This window comes from Oncorhynchus mykiss, chromosome 7, assembly GCF_013265735.2.
Source record: "Oncorhynchus mykiss isolate Arlee chromosome 7, USDA_OmykA_1.1, whole genome shotgun sequence".
NCBI classification, from domain to species: domain Eukaryota; kingdom Metazoa; phylum Chordata; class Actinopteri; order Salmoniformes; family Salmonidae; genus Oncorhynchus; species Oncorhynchus mykiss.
This window is the reverse complement of record NC_048571.1, coordinates 87,009,708-87,024,777: the sequence shown is the minus strand read 5'-3', so window position 1 is coordinate 87,024,777 and position 15,070 is coordinate 87,009,708. Positions and strand designations below refer to the sequence as shown.

The following is a 15,070-nucleotide window of genomic DNA, read 5'->3' as shown; positions in this document are numbered from 1 at the left end:
ATCTGATATTGTTCAAATTTGAATAAAACTAGTCCGTTGCCTGCGCTACTCAAACAAACAGCATGAGAATATCGTAATGCATCTAGGAAATATAAATCCAATAGGTGGAAATGTCATCTATTCATATTTTGGTAGCGGATTAATAGACAACTTTCCAAGTCACATGCTCTCATTCATGCTGTAATGGTCCTGCCGGACAACAATGCATACACCACCACAGATGATATTTGGGGCCACCACGGATGATATTTGGGGCCACCACGGATGATATTTGGGGCCACCACGGATGATATTTGGGGCCACCACGGATGATATTTGGGGCCACCACGGATGATATTTGGGGCCACCACGGATGATATTTGGGGCCACCACGGATGATATTTGGGGCCACCACGGATGATATTTGGGGCCACCACGGATGCTATTTGGGGCCACCACGGATGATATTTGGGGCCACCACGGATGATATTTGGGGCCACCACAGGTGATCTTTGGGGCCACCACAGATGATCTTTGGGGCCACCACAGGTGATATTAGGGGCCACCACGGATGATATTTGGGGCCACCACGGATGATATTTTGGGCCACCACGGATGATATTTTGGGCCACCACGGATGATATTAGGGGCCACCACGGATGATATTAGGGGCCACCACGGATGATATTAGGGTCCAACACGGATGATATTTGGGGCCACCACAGATGATATTTGGGGCCACCACGGATGATATTAGGGGCCACCACGGATGATATTTGGGGCCACCACGGATGATATTTGGGGCCACCACGGATGATATTTGGGGCCACCACGGATGATATTTTGGGCCACCACGGATGATCTTTGGGGCCACCACAGATGATATTTGGGGCCACCACGGATGATATTAGGGGCCACCACGGATGATATTAGGGGCCACCACGGATGATATTAGGGGCCACCACGGATGATATTAGGGTCCACCACGGATGATATTTGGGGCCACCACAGATGATATTTGGGGCCACCACGGATGATATTAGGGGCCACCACGGATGATATTTGGGGCCACCACAGATGATCTTTGGGGCCACCACGGATGATATTTGGGGCCACCACGGATGATATTAGGGGCCACCACGGATGATATTTGGGGCCACCACGGATGATATTTTGGGCCACCACGGATGATATTTGGGGCCACCACAGATGATCTTTGGGGCCACCCTGGATGTCTTACCTCAAATCCAATATGGCTGCCATAATACCATTTGATGGAAGTCAAAATCACCTGTAATTATGATTTTTTTTTTTGTAGATGAGGCATTTTTTCCCCCAGAAATATATGAAAACTGTTTTAGTGTAAATCAATTTCATTCTGAATCAAATATGGACAACATAATTACACTAAGACACATTTGCTTTTACATATATAAATTGTCCTGGTTTATTTACTATTTAGTCTTTAAAAGGATTTTAATACGTCTCTTGATATAACTAGGACTAGGAGTGGCACTGCCGTGCCTCTGTTGTGTTTTGAAGTAGACGAAGCGAACTAGCTGTTCATGTTGTTCACAACACAAAGCACATAGTAGAGTAACCAAGGTACAGGAAAACGACCTGTAACACAACAGCCAGCCACTCTCTGGCAGCGTTTATGGACAACTATGACATGCCCCCTCTTTCACCCACTGAAACTAAGTGGACAAGGTCTCTGAGGTGACCAGGACATGAGTGTGTCCTAACAGGATGAGGAGACAGAGTAGCCAGTAGTGTTTGCAGTTCTGGGACCTGACCAGGTTACACAGATAACAGTAGTGGTTGTAGTTCTGGGCAAGCTACAGCAACAAGAGCAGTATACTTCCTGTATGGCTGGGAGGGTATTGGGTCTGTGTGGTGATCAGTTTCCGTTTCTACAACAGTTGGGTGCTGGCACTCAGCAGATGCAGCTTGCATACCAACGAGACCCATTTATTTATGTTTTATTTCACCTTTATTTAACCAGGTAGGCCAAAATTCACCCAACTTATTGTGGGAAGCTTGTGGAAGACTACCCGAAACGTTTGACCCAAGTTAAACAATTTAAAGGCAATGCTACCAAATATTAATTGGTAGCAAATACTAAGAAATAAGAGCCTTAGGTCATTAGTATGGCCAAATCCGGAAACTGTCATTTTGAAAACTAAAAGTTTATTCTTTCTGTTCCGTATTTTATCGAACGGGTGGCATCCCTAAGTCTAAATATTGCTGTTACATTGCACAACCTTCAATGTTATGTCATAATTATGTACAATTCTGGCAAATTAGTTCACAGTTCGCAACGAGCCATGCGGCCCAAACTGTTGCATATACCCTGAACACGAGAAGTGACACAATGTCCCTAGTTAATATTGCCTGCTGACATGAATTAAATATGCAGGTTTTAAAAAAATATATATACTTCTGTTTATTGATTTTAAGAAAGGCATTGATGTTTATGGTTAAGTACATTTGAGCAACGATTGTGATTTTTTTCACAAATGCACTTTTGTTAAATCATCCCCTGTTTGGCGAAGTTGAAATAGGCTGTGATTCGATGATAAATTAACAGGCACCACTTTGATTATATGCAACGCAGGACAAGCCAGTTAACTTCTTATGGCTGCAATCCATTACTAAAAATATTTATATTCATGAAATCACAAGACCAATATAGCAAAACACAGTTTAGCCTTTTGTTAATCCACCTCTCGTGACAGTTTTTGAAAATATGCTTTACAGCGAAAGCAATCCAAGCGTTTGTGGAAGTTTATCGATCGCTCGACAAGACATTATGTACACCTAGCATCAGGTAGCTTGGTCACGAAAATCAGAAAAGCAATCAAATTAATCGTTTACCTTTGATGATCTTCGGATGTTTTCACTCACGAGACTCCCAGTTAGACAACAAATGTTCCTTTTGTTCCATAAAGATTATTTTTATATCCAAAATACCTCCGTTTGTTGTGTGCGTTATGTTCAGAAATCCACAGGAAAGAGCGGTCACGACACCGCAGAATTCCAAATAGTATCCGTAATGTCCACAGAAACATGTCAAATGTTTTTTATAATCAATCCTCAGGTTGTTTTTAAAATATATAATTGATACTATATCAGTAGGAGAGGGAAAGGCAATGGCTGCCCAAACTCTGTTGCACATACAAAACGCTGCTGGCACCCGGCCATACAATGACGCGATGTGATCTTTCTCGCTCATTTTTCAAAATAAAAGCCTGAAACTATGTCTAAAGACTGTTGACACATTGAGGAAGCGATAGGAAAGGAATCTGGTTGATATCCCTTTTAAATGGAGCAAAGGCAGGCTATGGAACATGGAGTTTTCAAAATAGAAGCCACTTCCTGGTTTGATTTTCCTCAGGGTTTCGCCTGCAATATCAGTTCTGTTATACTCACAGACAATCTTTTGACAGTTTTGGAAACTTTAGAGTGTTTTCTATCCAATACTAATAATAATATGCATATATTAGCAACTGAGGAGGAGGCTGTTTACTTTGGGCAACTTATTCATCCAAGCTCCCCAGCCATAAGAAGTTAACCTAGTAATATCATCAGCCATGTGTAGTTAACTAGTGATTATGTCAAGATGTAATGTTTTTTTATAAGATAAGTTTAATGCTAGCTAACAACTTACCTCGGCTCCTTGCATCCACAAGGTCCTTTTCGACGCTGCACTCGCGTAACAGGTGGTCAGCCTGCCACTCAGTTTCCTGTGGATTGCAATGTAATCAGCCATAAGCGGCGTCCAAAAAGGCCGATGACCGATTGTCACGACGCCGATTAATTGGTCGACCACTAGTTCAGACCCAGGGCCCCGAGCTTAATGATCAGCTTGGAGTGTACTAAGGCTGAGCTGTTGTCAATGAGGTAGGTAACATAGGTATTTCTCTTGTCCAGGTGGGAAAGGGCAGTGTGGCAATTGCGTCGTCCGTGGATCTGTTGGGGCGGTATACAAATTGTAATGAGTCTAGGGTGTCGGGTAAGGTGGAGGTGATATGATTCTTAACTAGATTCTCAAAGCACTTCAGGATGACAGAAATGAATGCTGAATGGCTGAAAGTCATTTAGTTCAGTTACCTTTACTTTCTTGGGTACAGGAACAATGATCTTGAACATCTTGAACCAAGTGGATACAACAGACTGAATAGGGAGAGATTGAAAACGTCTGTAAACACTCCAGCATGCTGGTCTGTGCATCCTCTGAGTATGAGGCTTGGGATGCCATTCTGGGCCAGCAGCCTTGCGAGGGTTAACACGCTTAAATGACTTACCCACATCAACCACGGAGAATGAGAGCACACAATCCTTGTGAGCATTGGGGGGGTCCACGTCAGCGGCTCAATGTTTTCCTTGAAGCAGGCAAAGAAGGGGTTTTTCTTGCCTGGGAGCGAGGCGTCGGGGTGTCCACGACGTGGCTGGTTTTCCCGTGATTGTCTGGAGTCCCTGCCACATGCGTGTCGTGTCTGAGCCGCTGAATTACGTTCGAAACGTCACAGTGAGAACAACATCCTCTATGCACTTCCTGATGAACCCAGTCACTTCCTTGGTGTATACATCTATACTATTCTCAGAGGTGACCCGAACGTTTCCCAGTTCGCGTGATCAAAACATAGATTCCGATTGGTCAGAACAATGTTGGAACAGTCCTTACCACGGGAGGAGCAGAATGGAGGTGTGATCTGATTTGCTGGAAGGGAGGGCGGGACAGGGCCTTGCGGCCGTCCCAGATGGGAGTGTAGCAATGTTCCAGAGTCCGTGTTGCGCATCTATCCATCACAGGAGATGTGTTGATAGAGTTTCGGTAGCATTTTCCTCAGATGTATTTTTATTGAAGTCCCCAGTTACAATAAATGCGGCATCGGGATATGCGACTTCCTGTTTGCACATAGTCCAGTGGAGTTCCTTGAGAGCCGTCGTGGTGTCTTCTTGGGGGGGAAATATACACGGCAGTGACGATGACCGATGAAAATGATCTTGAGAGGTAATGCGGTTGGCATTTCACGGTGAGGTATTCCAGATCGGGAGAACAAAGGGACTTGGGTTTGTGTACATTATCACAATTACACCATGAGTAGTTAATCATGAAACAAACCCCTCCGCTTCCTTTTTCCCAGAGAGTTCTTTCTTACTGTCTTGCGCGATGGATGGAGAACCCTGCTGGCTGAATGGCACTATATCCGGAGAGAGCCATGATTCCCTACAACGGAGTATGTTTACAGTCCCTGATGTCACTCTGGAAGGAGATCCTCGCCCTGAGCTCGTCTACTTTATTGTCCAGGGACTAAACGTTATCGGGTAATAATTCTCTGAAGGGGTGGATGGTATGCACGCCGCCTGAGTGACTTGGGCCAACTCCTTCTACCTCTTCTCCGACGTTTTGATGCAGCCCCTCAGGATGAAAAGAGCTGGAAGTTCAAACAAAGGATTTCTGGTGACCGCCAATCTATTATCCAAACGTTCTTTCCTGCTGTCGGTAATAATACAAGAAATCTTCTGAGCAAATAATGTCTGAAACAACAACAAAGAATACACCCTTTAATGGTATTTTGGCAGCCATATTGGATTTTGGATGCCATAATGGGATTTAGAGCAGAGGATGCTGGTGGGAGGACCTACAGGAGGACGGGTTCATTGTAATGGCTGGAATGGAATCAATGGAAAGGAGTCAAACGTGTGTTCCATACAGAATGTTTGTGTTTGATACCCTTCCATCGGTTTCATTCCAACCAACAGAATGAACCTGTCCTCCTATAGCTCCTCCCACCTGCCTTCTCTGATTTGGAGTCGAGTCTTAGGGGCGCACCCTAACGTAATTGCAAGAGGTTGAACATGTAAAATCGACAGAGAAACATTTGACTGAAAATAATCGATAGTTTTCACTGTCTCAGCCCACTTGTTTTTCTTGGAGATGATTTTTAGATTAATAGCCACATCATAAAATGCGTAAAAAATTTAAAATATAGCAGGGAATAAAGTAAAAATTGGACTTGGAAAGTTGCCTGTTAATCAGCTACCAAAAAAGTCAAGCTTACGTTTATCATAAATCTCCATAGTTAATATTTCCTCCTATTGCATCTCTGTGTTTACAGGTCAATATTAACTAGATGCAGTAAGATATATATATCCTCATGCTGTCTGTTTGTTTGGCGTAGACAATTGACTACTTCTACTCAACATTTTTGCTGTTTATCAGATCTTGTAATATTGGGTTCTATATTGAGCTTATGTGGCCCACTCCTCATCCAACCAGGCATTATTTTGCATGTCAAATCAAATTTTATTGGTCACATACACATGGTTAGCAGATGTTTTTGGTCACATACACATGGTTAGCAAATTGTATTGGTCACATACACATGGTTAGCAGATGTTATTGGTCACATGGTTAGCAGATGTTATTGGTCACATACACATGGTTAGCAGATGTTATTGGTCACATACACATGGTTAACAGATGTTATTGGTCACATACACATGGTTAGCAGATGTTATTGGTCACATACACATGGTTAGCAGATGTTATTGGTCACATACACATGGTTAGCAGATGTTATTGGTCATATACACATGGTTAGCAGATGTTATTGGTCACATACACATGGTTAGCAGATGTTATTGGTCACATACACATGGTTAGCAGATGTTATTGGTCACATACACGTGGTTAGCAGATGTTATTGGTCACATACACGTGGTTAGCAGATGTTATTGGTCACATACACATGGTTAGCAGATGTTATTGGTCACATACACATGGTTAGCAGATGTTATTGGTCACATACACATGGTTAGCAGATGTTATTGGTCACATACACATGGTTAGCAGATGTTATTGCGAGTGTAGCAAAATGCTTGTGCTTCTAGTTCCGACAGTGCAGCTGTTGCACCTTCTTCACCACACCGTCTGTGTGGGTGGACCATTTCAGTTTGTCTGTGACGTGTTCGCCGAGGAACTTTAAAACTCTCCACTCATGTTTTGAGTTTAGGGGGCGTGTCTCAATATCTATCAATTTACCAATTTTTGTAGTAAAAAAAGAAATGTCCACAACAATCCATGTATTAAATGAGAGACATTAGAGATGTGGAACAACGCGGTTGTGTTTCGTTGTACCACGGGGTAGCTCAAATACTAAAGCCCTTTTTTGAGGATTGGCCACGAGCCTACTATGTTTACTTATGTCATGTATCGTATTGCCTCCTTGCAGGTTCCAGTGTGTTGTGTCCAGTCCGGCTCTGTCTCGCTGCCTGTCTCTAGACTCGTCCTACCAGACCCTGTCTCTGTCGGTCTCCCTACTAGCTGGCCTGGCCCACAGCGATGAGCTAGCTTTTAGAATCTGCTGCCATACAGGTAACTACGGGGGCCTCCTCTGTAACTAAGGGGCGCGGCCTCGGCTGTCATACATGTAACTAGGGGGCCTCCTCTGCTGTCATACAGGCAACTAAAGGGCCTCCTCTGCTGTCGTACAGGTAACTAGGGGGCCTCCTCTGCTGTCGTACAGGTAACTAAGGAGCCTCCTCTGCTGTCATACAGTTAACTAAGGGGCCTCCTCTGTAACTAAGGGGCGCGGCCCCTGCTGTCATACACGTAACTAAGGGGCCTCCTCTGCTGTCATACAGGTAACTAAGGGGCCTCCTCTGCTGTCATACAGGTAACTAGGGGGCCTCCTCTGCTGTCGTACAGGTAACTAGGGGGCCTCCTCTGCTGTCATACAGGTAACTAAGGGGCCTCCTCTGCTGTTGTACAGGTAACTAAGGGGCCTCCTCTGCTGTCATATAGGTAACTAAGGGGCCTCCTCTGCTGTCATACAGGTAACTAAGGGGCCTCCTATGCTGTTGTACAGGTAACTAGGGGGCCTCCTCTGCTGTCATACAGGTAACTAGGGGGCCTCCTCTGCTGTTGTACAGGTAACTAGGGGGCCTCCTCTGCTGTCGTACAGGTAACTAGGGGGCCTCCTCTGCTGCCGTACAGATAACTAGGGGGCCTCTTCTGCTGTCATACAGGTAACTAGGGGGCCTCCTCTGCTGTCGTACAGGTAACTAGGGGGCCTCCTCTGCTGTCATACAGGTAACTAGGGGGCCTCCTCTGCTGTCATACAGGTAACTAGGGGGCCTCCTCTGCTGTCATACAGATAACTAAGGGGCCTCCTCTGTCATGACTGGGTCTCCTTCACATTCATTGATTATATGACGTTATGTACTTTACCAACGTTTTCAGAGCTGGAATAAGTGAACAATCAATTGAAGATGTAAGGCATGTTTTAGTACATGTGTATTACTCTGTATGTGGTGGTGATGATATTGTCGTCCCTCCAGACTGGTGTCCGTTACTGAAGGTTTTCCAGTACATCACCTCCAGACCTGACAAGACCGTCACAGACTCTCACTGGTCACAGCTGGAGGTGGAGGTAACGTTGCTTCACCTCAGATCAGCTGTTGTTGAAAACAGAACAACATCATAACTACTGGGGGGAGGCTCTGATATCTCTGATCTGATAGAAAACATGTTTCTGTTTATACATGCTGTCTGTCTGTCTGTTTATGCATGCTGTCTGTCTGTTTATACATGTTGTCTGTCTGTTTATACATGCTGTCTGTCTGTTTATACATGCTGTCTGTCTGTCTGTTTTTCATGCTGTCTGTTTATACATGCTGTCTGTCTGTTTATACATGCTGTCTGTCTGTTTATACATGCTGTCTGTCTGTTTATACATGCTGTCTGTCTGTTTATACATGCTGTCTGTCTGTTTTTCATGCTGTCTGTTTGTCTGTTTATACATTCTGTCTGTCTGTTTATACATGCTGTCTGTCTGTTTATACATGCTGTCTGTCTGTTTATACATTCTGTCTGTCTGTTTATACATTCTGTCTGTCTGTTTATACATGCTGTCTGTTTATACATGCTGTCTGTCTATACATGCTGTCTGTCTATACATGCTGTCTGTCTATACATGCTGTCTGTCTATACATGCTGTCTGTCTGTTTATACATGCTGTCTGTTTGTTTATACATGCTGTCTGTCTGTTTATACATGCTGTCTGTCTGTTTATACATGCTGTCTGTCTGTTTATACATTCTGTCTGTCTGTTTATACATGCTGTCTGTCTATACATGCTGTCTGTCTGTTTATACATGCTGTCTGTTTGTTTATACATGCTGTCTGTCTGTTTATACATGCTGTCTGTCTGCTTTTCATGCTGTCTGTTTGTTTATACATGCTGTCTGTCTGTTTATACATGCTGTCTGTCTGTCTGTTTATACATACATACATACTGTCTGTCTGTCTGTTTATACATACATGCTTTCTGTCTGTCTGTTTATACATGCTGTCTGTCTGTTTATACATGCTGTATATCTGTTTATGCATGCTGTCTGTCTGTTTATGCATGCTGTCTGTCTGTTCTCTATGGGCAGGTGGTGCGTTTCCTGACCAGTCTGTTCAATAGGAAGGCTTCCACGTGGAGTGTGTTTGTTGAGTCGTCCTGTCAGTGCCACAGTGAGGTAAGAAGCAGAGCTGTTTGTCAGCGGTATAGAAATAGAATGAATAGCTTGGGGTGTTGGAACCTCTCACCGTAATGACCCAAATGGGGACGCCATTGGAACCTCTCACCGTAACGACCTGAATGGGGACGCCATTGGAACCTCACTATAATGACCTGAATGGGGACGCCGTTGGAACCTCTCACCGTAATGACCTGAATGGGGACGCCATTGGAACCTCTCACTGTAATGACCTGAATGGGGACGCCGTTGGAACCTCTCACCGTAATGACCCGAATGGGGACGCCATTGGAACCTCTCACCGTAAAGACCTGAATGGGGACGCCATTGGAACCTCTCTATAACGACCTGAATGGGGATGCCATTGGAACCTCTCATCGTAACGACCTGAATGGGGACGCCATTGGAACCTCTCGCCGTAATGACCTGAATGGGGACGCCATTGGAACCTCTCACCGTAATGACCTGAATGGGGACGCCATTGGAACCTCTCACTGTAATGACCTGAATGGGGACGCCGTTGGAACCTCTCACCGTAATGACCCAAATGGGGACGCCATTGGAACCTCTCACCGTAACGACCTGAATGGGGACGCCATTGGAACCTCTCTATAACGACCTGAATGGGGACGCCATTGGAACCTCTCATCGTAACGACCTGAATGGGGACGCCATTGGAACCTCTCGCCGTAATGACCTGAATGGGGACGCCATTGGAACCTCTCACCGCAATGACCTGAATGGGGACGCCATTGGAACCTCTCACCGTAATGACCTGAATGGGGACGCCATTGGAACCTCTCACCGTAATGACCTGAATGGGGACGCCATTGGAACCTCTCACCATAACGACCTGAATGGGGACGCCATTGGAACCTCTCACCGTAATGACCTGAATGGGGACGCCATTGGAACCTCTCACCGTAACGACCTGAATGGGGACGCCATTGGAACCTCTCGCCATAATAACCTGAATGGGGACACCATTGGAACCTCTCACCGTAATGACCTGAATGGGGACGCCATTGGAACCTCTCACCGTAATGACCTGAATGGGGACGCCATTGGAACCACTCACCGTAATGACCCGAATGGGGACGCCATTAGAACCTCACTATAATGACCCGAATGGGGACGCTGTTGGAACCTCTCACCGTAATGACCAGAATGGGAACGCCATTGGAACCTCTCACTATAATGACCCGAATGGGGACGCCATTGGAACCTCACTATAATGACGCAAATGGGGACGCCATTTTATTCATTCTGATTCCATAGTCAGAGCTTTGGAGAGTTGGTCAACCAAAGTGCCTTTTGGTGTCTGTCCATGGAAATTCTTATCTGTTGACATGGACTTTTTTCTTTTTAAGTGTCTTAAGAGTAGGAACCCTGGTTATTTCTAAACATCTCCTGACAGTGGTTGTCTGCCTGTCTCTGTGCGCAGGTAGTGAAGACCACAGTGGTGCTACTCCACAGGCAGTGGCTGGACCTCCGGGGCCGAGTGGAGGGGAGCCCAGGGGGCGAGGCAACGATCCAAAGCCCAGCGTGGTGCTCCTCTCCTGCGGTTGATCTGCTAAGGGAGGCTCTGATGCTGCTCCACTGGCTCTTCCTCAACAACAGTAGCTTCTCAGAGCACTGTCTTCCTGTCCTTCACATGTATGACCAGATGATTCCTGCCATTAGAGACACCTTCAGGAGGATCCCCCACCTCTCAGAGAGTGAAGGTAGGTAGTGGGCAAACTATGTCCCGCGGCCCACATCCGCCCCACAAATCTTTTTTTAAATTTAATTTTTAAAAAATTATATAGGTTTTTGTAAAATAAAATATACGCTGGATAAAAATATAAACGCAAAATGGAAAGTGTTGGTCCCATGAGCTGAAGAATAAAAAAGATCCCAGGGATTTTCCATACGAACAACAATTCTGTGCATAAATTAGTGAGCATTTATCCTTTGCCAAGATAATCCATCCACCTGACAGGTGTGGCATATCATGAAGCTGATTAAACAGCATGATCAAAGATGGCGCCGACAGACAGACAGCAGCTCTGATTCTAGATCCTAGAGCAACTTTACAGTATTTAGTTTTTTTTGTGTGTTATTTCTTACATCAAATCACATTTCATTGGTCACATACACATGGTTAGCAGATGTTAATGGTCACATACACATGGTTAGCAGATGTTATTGGTCACATACACATGGTTAGCAGATGTTAATGGTCACATACACATGGTTAGCAGATGTTAATGGTCACATACGCATGGTTAGCAGATGTTAATGGTCACATACGCATGGTTAGCAGATGTTAATGGTCACATACGCATGGTTAGCAGATGTTAATGGTCACATACACATGGTTAGCAGATGTTAATGGTCACATACGCATGGTTAGCAGATGTTAATGGTCACATACACATGGTTAGCAGATGTTAATGGTCACATACACATGGTTAGCAGATGTTAATGGTCACATACACATGGTTAGCAGATGTTAATGGTCACATACACATGGTTAGCAGATGTTAATGGTCACATACACATGGTTAGCAGATGTTAATGGTCACATACACATGGTTAGCAGATGTTAATGCGAGTGTAGCGAAATGCTTGTGCTTCTAGTTCCGACAGTGCAGTAATATCTAACAAGTAATCTAACAAATTCACAACGACTACCTTATACACACAATGTAAGGGGATGGAATAAGAATATGTACATATAAATATATGGATGAGCGATAGCCAAGATGCAGTATATGGTATAGAGTACAGTATATACATATGAGATGAGTAATGTAGGATATGTAGACATTAAAGTGGCATTATTTAAGGTGACTAGTGATACATTTATTAAGTCCATTTATTAAAGTGGCCAGAGAGTTGAGTCTGTATGTTGACAGCAGCCTCTCTATGTTAGTGATGGCTGTTTAACAGTCTGATGGCCTTGAGATAGAAGCTGTTTTTCAGTCTCTCGGTCCCAGCTTTGATGCACCTGTACTGACTTCGCCTTCTGGATGATAGCAGGGGTGAACAGGCAGTGGCTCGGGTGGCTGTTGTCGTGTTTGATGATCTTTTTGGCCTTCCTGTGACCTCGGGAGCTGTAGGTGTCCTGGAGGGCAGGTAGTTTGTCCCCGGTGATGCGTTGTGCAGACCTCACTACCCTCTGGAGAGCCTTACGGTTGTGGGCGGAGCAGTTGCCATACCAGGCGGTGATTCAGCCCGACAGGATGCTCTCGATTGTGCATCTGTAAAAGTTTCAGGGCTATAAGTGACAAGCCAAATTTCTTCAGCCTCCTGAGGTTGAAGTGGCGCTGTTGCGCCTTCTTCACAACGCTGTCTGTGTGGGTGGACCATTTCAGTTTGTCCGTGATGTGTATTTGGAGGAACTTAAAACTTTTCCATGTTCTCCACTACTGTCCCATCGATGTGGATGGGGGGGGGTGCTCCCTCTGCTGTTTTTTGAGGTCCACAATCATTTCCTTTGTTTTGTTGACGTTGAGTGAGAGGTTATTTTCCTGACGCCACACTGGTTTGCGCTTTCAGTTTTGCGCGAATGCTGCCATCAATCCACGGTTTCTGGCTAGGGAAGGTTTTAATAGTCACGGTGGTTACAACATCATCTCCAATGCACTTCCTAATAACTCACTCACCGAGTCAGCGTATTCGTCGATGTTAATGTCTGAGGCCACCTCCCAGTCCACGTGATCAAAGCAATCTTGAAGCGTGGAATCTGATTGGTCAGACCAGCGTTGGATAGACCTAAGCACGGGCGCTTCTTGTTTTAGTTTCTGCCTATAGGAGGGGAGCAACAAGATGGAGTCATGGTCAGATTTGCCGAAGGGAGGGCGAGGGAGGGCCTTGTATGCATCGCAGAAGTTAGAGTAGCAGTGGTCCAGTGTTTTGCTCAAGCGAGTACAACCATCAATGTGCTGGTAGAATTTAGGTAGCCTTGTTCTCAAATGAGCTTTGTTAAAATCCCCAGCTACAATAAATGCAGCCTCAGGATATATGGTTTCCAGTGAAGTTCTTTCAGGGCTGTCGACGTATACGACACTGACTGGACTTTGTGCAAACTGGAAGCCACATGTCCTGAGGCCACATTTATTGTAGCGGGAGATTTCAACAATGCAAATCTGAGGAAAACGTTACCGAAGTTCCACCAACATTTTGACTGAAGGACTTGTGCCGGAAAAACTCTCGACCGCTGCTACTCCCTCTTCCGGGATGCCTACAAGGCCTGCCTCCGCCCTCCCTTCGGCAAATTAGATCACGACTACATTTTGCTCCTCCCTTCGTATAGACAACTCAAATCAAAGTTTATTTGTCACGTGCACCGAATACAACAGACATTACAGTGAAATGCTTACTTACAGGCTCTAACCAATAGTGCAAAAAAGGTATTAGGTGAACAATAGGTAAGTAAAGAAATAAAACAACAGTAAAAAGACAGTCTATATACAGTAGCGAGGCTACATACAGACACCGGTTAGTCAGGCTGATTGAGGAAGTATGTACATGTAGATCTGGTTAAAGTGACTATGCATATATGATGAACAGAGAGCAGCAGCAACGTAAAAAGAGGGGTGGGGGGGGGGGGGGGGGGGGGGGTACACAATGCAAATAAAGAAAACTCAAACAGGAAGTACCTGCGCTAAGGTCTATTCAACGCTGGTCTGACCAATCGGAATCCAGGCTTCAAGATTGTTTTGATCCCACGGACTGGGATAACATTGACATATACACGGACACGGTGACTGAGTTCATCAGGAAGTGTATAGGGGATGTTGTTCCCACGGTGACTATTAAAACCTACCCAAACCAGAAACCATGGATAGATGGCAGTGTGGCAGCATTCGCGCAAAACTGAAAGCGTAAACCACCGCATTTAACCATGCCAAGGTGACTGGGAATATGGTCAGATACAAACAGTGTAGTTATTCCCTCCATAAGGCAATCAGACAGGCAGAACGTCAGTATAGAGACAAAGTGGAGTCGCAATTCAACGGCTCAGACACGAGACGTATGTGGCAGGGACTACAGACAATCACAGATTACAAATAGAAATCCAGTCATGTCGAGGAGACCAACGTCTTGCTCCCGGACAAGCTGAACCCCTTCTTTGCCCGCTTTGAGGATAACGCAGTGCCACCAACGTGGCCCGCTACCAGGCTGTGGGCCGACGTGAGTAAGACATTTAAACGCTTTAACCCTCACAAGGCTGCCGGGCCAGACGGCATCCCTAGTCGCGTCCTCAGAGCATCCGCAGAGCAGCTGTCTGGTGTGTTTACAGACATATTCAATCTCTCCAAATCTCAGTCTGCTGTCCCCACTTGCTTCAAGATGTCCACCATTGTTCCTGTACCAATGAAAGCAAAGGTAACTGAAATACATGGCTATCGCCCCATAGCACTCACTTCTGTCATTATGAAGTGCTTTGAGAGACTAGTCAAGGATCACCAGTCAATGACACCCTAGACCCACTGAAAACTCCATACCGCCACGATAGATCCACAGACGATGCAATCACACTGCGCACTGCCCTATCCCATCTGGACAA

The 15,070-nt window shown here is 45.2% G+C and overlaps 1 protein-coding gene across 1 annotated transcript in view; it reads left to right on the top strand.

The window, feature by feature from the left end:
* The window catches only part of atrip (ATR interacting protein), a 46,437-nt gene that overhangs the window by 29,097 nt on the left and 2,270 nt on the right, over window positions 1-15,070 (top strand). The window contains exons 10-13 of the mRNA XM_036984286.1: window positions 7,221-7,363; window positions 8,329-8,420; window positions 9,427-9,513; window positions 10,958-11,237. Of these exons, the coding sequence (XP_036840181.1) occupies window positions 7,221-7,363; window positions 8,329-8,420; window positions 9,427-9,513; window positions 10,958-11,237 (602 nt within the window). The remainder of the gene's footprint in view (window positions 1-7,220; window positions 7,364-8,328; window positions 8,421-9,426; window positions 9,514-10,957; window positions 11,238-15,070) is intronic.